The 5,519-nt window shown below is 37.5% G+C and overlaps 2 protein-coding genes and 1 long non-coding RNA gene across 3 annotated transcripts; all 3 read left to right on the forward strand.

Annotated features, from left to right (window-relative positions):
• Window positions 1-6: 6 nt before the first annotated feature.
• On the forward strand, window positions 7-1,198 carry LOC109590344 (uncharacterized serine-rich protein C215.13-like). The gene is made up of 2 exons (XM_020006266.1): window positions 7-74; window positions 129-1,198. Coding segments are annotated over exons 1-2 (1,059 nt in total). The 5' UTR covers window positions 7-73; the 3' UTR covers window positions 1,187-1,198.
• A 1,436-nt stretch (window positions 1,199-2,634) lies between these two features.
• Window positions 2,635-2,947, forward strand: LOC109590343 (uncharacterized). Its single transcript, XR_002189275.1, has 3 exons — window positions 2,635-2,758; window positions 2,812-2,862; window positions 2,909-2,947. It is a non-coding gene; the product is annotated as an uncharacterized LOC109590343 (long non-coding RNA).
• An 833-nt stretch (window positions 2,948-3,780) lies between these two features.
• LOC105315448 (ankyrin-3-like) lies at window positions 3,781-5,514 on the forward strand (the record flags this gene model as incomplete). Its single annotated transcript, XM_011410104.2, has 1 exon — window positions 3,781-5,514. A coding segment is annotated over exon 1 (1,701 nt), but the record flags the coding sequence as incomplete, so codon positions are not given.
• Between the last annotated feature and the right edge of the window lie 5 nt (window positions 5,515-5,519).

Consider the following 5,519-nt stretch of genomic DNA (forward strand, 5'->3'; position numbering starts at 1 on the left):
TTATTCAACAATAACTCAAGCACTTGTAACAGACACAAATAATGAGTTCCCATTAGTTACAGTAGAAGTATCAAGTAAGTTATTGATAATAATTTTATATTTATTATGATTACATGTTTATATTTTAGTGGCATTTACTAGTGTTGCTTCATCAACAAGTACCAGCCCAGTCATTAGTACAACTTTTGTAATAACAACCTCTACAGCACTTACCACAGCTACTATTAGTACTACTGATAATACCATCATATCATCTACAGTGGTGTCCATTACTCCTAGTAGTACTTCATCTGTACTGGTCACTGCCACTCCTAGTTCATCAGTGACCACTGATACTCCTCCTAGTATCTCATTTATTATCAGTATAAGTGATAATTTTAATCCATCACTTTTGTCACATACTTATTCTAGCAGTTTATTTGATACCACTCCAGATAGTTCAACGGTGATCATTACTACTGCTCCCAGTGACTCCTCAGTTACTGCTACTACTGTAGCTAGTACTGCCCCTAGCAGTACCTCTGTGATGACTAATACTCCTTCTAGCAGTTCGTCTATGATTGATGCCACTTCAACATTAGTTTCTAATTCTGCCTTTAGCAGTACCTCTGTGATGACTAATACTCCTTCTAGCAGTTCATTAGTGACCAACACTACTTCAACATCAGTTGCTACTTCTACCTTTAGCAGTACCTCTGTGATGACTAATACTCCTCCTAACAGTTCATCATTTACTATTCCTCCTAATACTGTATCTGCAACTTCTACTGTGATATCTGTTAGCTCACATTCAACACTATCAACTGCTATCCTCAGCAGCATAGAACCATCTTCTCTCCCATCATCTGTAGTCAGTACATCCACATCATCTACTACTACAAACGCAACACCAGTTGCAGTATACATAATTGTAGGCATTGTAGTATGTATTATTCTTGCCTCTTTAGTAATAATAGTGCTGTCTGTTGCTGTTTGCATCAAGAAAAAAGGGCATGTTAGTATTGATTCAGCAGACATGAAAGACAATCCAGCATACATTGCTACTAATCCTGTTGCAGTGACAATACAAGATAATCCAGCATATGCCATCAATATCAGGAATGAGTGTAATGAAGTAGATTATGAAGAATTGGATCAAGTGATAACACAAGATTGTTCCTATGATGAAATTGATGATTATATATAAACATAATTATAGTTAATAAATGGGTTTTGTTGCTATGTTAGTAATTAAAATGAGCCACACCCTAAATGGTGCATGGAATGTGACATAATGTTTGTACTACAAATCTGTGAAGGGGCCAGAGCAAAAAGAAAGCGATATACCTTAATTAATTTATAATGCGAATTGAGAAAAGCAACACCTTTAAGATTCAAATGGTATATTTTACTATTCTGCATTCTGAACTAGCTGTTATCACTAACAACTGCATGTGGCATGTGGTATGTAGTGTACACCCCAAAGTATTTTTGTTCCTACTCCACTGTAGTGTAGGAGTAAATTTTATCACTATCACTGTTTTTATAGCATTGGGTGTAAGTATAGATATAGACGGAGAAAAGGATGAGACTTCTTTTAGCTGATCTGCTTTTATTACTAATTAGCTTAACCTGGTTTTTATCAAGTAATAAATAAAATTATATTGTTAATTTTCTATTGTTCATTTTAAAAGGTAATGTACAAAGTCAACAAGAATGTACAGAGAGATTTATGGATTTGTCACTGGTGACTTACAGAGCAGAACATATTAACACTAATGCAGTTGGTAAAGACATGGACAATGAGCTCAGAGTCCTTCAAGAGTATCAGTTCAATTGTTCATCCACTACTATAACCAGTCTTATATTGGGTATTGATGTGAGGGTAGCTACTGATAGACGTAATCTCTATCCCAGTGTTCAGGTCTTTAGACCTAATGGTAGTCTAGTGACTGGTAGTGAGAGAACTATTTATTATTCTACCTCTAATGTCAGTACTAGTGGAGTGTTTGAATATCCACTCAATCCTCCTATACCAGTAATGAGTGGAGACCTGTTAGCTGTATCACAACCACCTCAAGGGGACAGTATTGTTAGAGTCTACTATATCAGTGGTATAACAGCAAATAGTCGAGAGTTTAGCTATGGGAATGCACATATTGACTTAACTACAAATCCAATCACAGATCAGTTGATATTAGTATATCCAGTAACAGGTAAGACACACACTCACTGTATCATTGAATTATTTTACTATCATTAGATGGATACTGTGTTAATAGTACCAATTCAATCAATGCTTCATTTATTGAAGAAAATGCTTATAGAATACATGACAGTAGACTTCCAAGTGATGACAGACAATACTTGTATCCAGATATAGTGTTCTCTTGTAATGGTTCACTTACTAAATGGATCTATGGAGGTATATACAATGGGAACAATCCTTCTAATACACTACCTGAGCTCCAAATATGGCGTCAACTGGGTTCCAATGGTTTCAATAAAATAGGATCTAGTTTAGTTAATGCTAATACAATGATTGGTACTAATCTCTATGAGTTTATTCCTCAGACTCCACTGCAGTTCCAGGAAGGAGACATATTTGGTTTCTATTTCCCTAATACAGCTGATATTCAAACAGTTATTTATGAACAGGATGGTAGTGGACCAATCAATTATCGATCTGGTTTAGTACACAATCCTCCAAGTGCATTAACTCAAAATGATATCTTAGGAGATAGAAATAATTTCCTTCTTGTCACAGTTGAAATATCTGGTAGGTAATTAATTAATTTTTTTCAACTATAATTTTATTTGCTTGTTTTACAGTGATGCTGTCAAGTGAAACTCTATTGCCTTCTGCAACTGTAGCAATTGAAAGTATTTTTACATTATTATACATTTTATTAATAATAAATATTTGTAGGTTCCTTAATATTAAGTCAATCACTCACACTGAGTCTGGAGGACAATATTGAAACTGATCTAACTACTGCTGGTAAGAAATACTCATGCCCACAGTCATTCTATAAATCAACACACATATTTACTACTCTATCAATGACACTAACTAAAACTTATGTGTCAAATTACATCTCCTTATACTCATCATTTAAAGATTATGAAATATCCCTCTCAACTAGCTATAAGACTCTATTTTACTTCTTTATTTCATTTAATTTACTCATTTTAATTTATTATATAGTGTCTACAATTACACCTATTATGCTCATGTCAACAACTATTCCTCCTACTACTATTAACTCACCTGTGAATTCTGCTGTCTCTGCTGTGATATCTGCTAGCTCACATGCAACACTATCCACTGCTATACTCAGCAGCATGGAACCATCTTCTCTCTCATCATCTGTAGTCAGTACATCCACATCATCTACTACAAACACAACACCAGTGGCAGTATACATAATTGTAGGCATTGTAGTATGTATTATTCTTGCCTCTTTAGCAATAATGGTGCTGTCTGTTGCTGTTTGCATCAAGAAAAAAGGACATGTTATTATTGATTCATCAGACATGGAAGACAATCCAGCATATTATGTTGCTACTAACCCTATTGTAGTGACAATAAAGGATAATCCAGCATATGCCGCCAATGTTGGGAATGAATGTAATGCAGTAGATTATGAAGAATTGGATCAAGTGATAGCACAAGATTATGATGAAATTGATGATTGTGTGTAAAAATTATTATTTAAAAAATGGTAGTGATGTGAACCCATTGGAATGTTTGGAATGTGATAAATAATAGAGGGTGTGGCTCGTTACTCATCTAGCTCGATCTCGAGCCGAGTCTTCTATCCGTCTCTTCTAATGTCTCTGTTATCTCACATAAGAGAGGCTGTGGCTAATAATCAGCCTGATAAACTACGCTCCCTTCTATTACAATCTTCCCTGCCCAATTCAGAAGAAGAAAGCAAGAATAAAAATGAAGGTTTTTGTGTTTCTTCTCCACTCGACTCCTCACTTCAATTAGCAGTAAATTTAATAATCAGGCGTCAGGAGACTGAATCTACTGCTACTGAGGCGACTACAGTAGATTCTGGTAGCTTTGAGTGCGTCTCCCTGCTCTTAGAACACGGAGCGTCATTGAGTAGTCTCTCTAAAGATGGATTGAAAGGTGGAAATGTATTTGGTCTAGAGGAGCTGTTCGAGCTGTCATTGTATCTCTCCTCTTCTCCTTCCCTCTCTCACCTTCCATTACCTGTACTCTCAGGCCCTCTGAGACACGCCATTAAAGAAGGAGATATCAAACTATTAGAATCCATCTTGAGTAAGAATGACAAGATACCAAACTACAGGGACAGCATGGGTCTGACGCCACTTCACTATCTCTCAATGTACACGACAGAGGAACATCCCCTACTATTAGACGTGGGTAAGCTACTATTGGAACATGGTGCCAAACCAAATCTAGCATCTCGTACTGACCTCTCTACTCCTCTCCATTACGCCTGCCACCATGGTAACACGGCCATTGTCGACCTGTTGCTAAGGGAATCGATTGACCCAGAGTCCCTTCTATTGTGTCAGGATTCACTCGGGAGGACGTGTACACATGTAGCGATATACAATGATCACTGGAACCTTGTATCAGCGTTGGTCCAATCATACAGGGATCTATTAGCATCTGCTGAATACATAGTTGATCATAAAGGATACAATATCAGTGGGGCTTTGTTTTATGCTCGTTCCTCCTCCTCTCTCCCTCTCTCTCACCATTTATTGACTCCTTGTCTCTCTAAGGTGGAGGCCGATTATTGTCTTCACGATGCTGTTGCTGCTGGGAACGATGAAATGGTAGAGCATGCAATGGAGGGAGGTGCTGATGTCAATGTCTTTGACTTTTGTCAGCAGTCTCCACTTATTCTAGCATCGAAGCTAGGCCATCATTCCATCTGTAAGCAGCTGCTTAGTAAAGGAGCCAATCCTTCTCTCTCTGATAATTCTGGCTGGACTCCTTTGCATTACGCAGCAGCTAATGGCCACAAACAAGTCATTGAAGCTTTACTTGAATCAGGAGATGAAAAAGGAGAGAGTCTTGATCTTTATCCTGTTACTAATACTGGCTCTACTCCGTTGGAACTGAGTCTATTACATGGGCGAATTGAAGTTGCACGTGTGATCCTCTTATCCACTAAGAGAGAAGTGTTTAATGGTGACTGGATGAATCTCCTCTCATTAGCAGCTTCACTCAATGACCTGTCAATCATTAAAGATATTGTCCACTTGTTTTGTCCACAGCAATGGGCCAAATCATTGGGCAATTGGATCAATATACCCATCACCTCTCCTCATAGGGATGGAGATAAGGAAGAGCCAGAGTGGTCTTGCTTGGAAGTATTAACAGAATTGCCTTCACCTCCAACTCTCTTTCTCAAAGATATCCTATCGCCTAAATCAGCTCAAGAAAAATTCAAGAAGCATCGTGAATTCTTAGCCTCGTCTGGTCACTGCCAGTTTATTGATCATCATATATTTAATTCAGAAGAGAAGAGAAAGAGCAGGAAGAAAAGAAA

Source organism: Amphimedon queenslandica, unplaced genomic scaffold (assembly GCF_000090795.2).
Source record: "Amphimedon queenslandica unplaced genomic scaffold, v1.1 AMPQUscaffold_10180_Cont17416, whole genome shotgun sequence".
NCBI lineage: Eukaryota > Metazoa > Porifera > Demospongiae > Haplosclerida > Niphatidae > Amphimedon > Amphimedon queenslandica.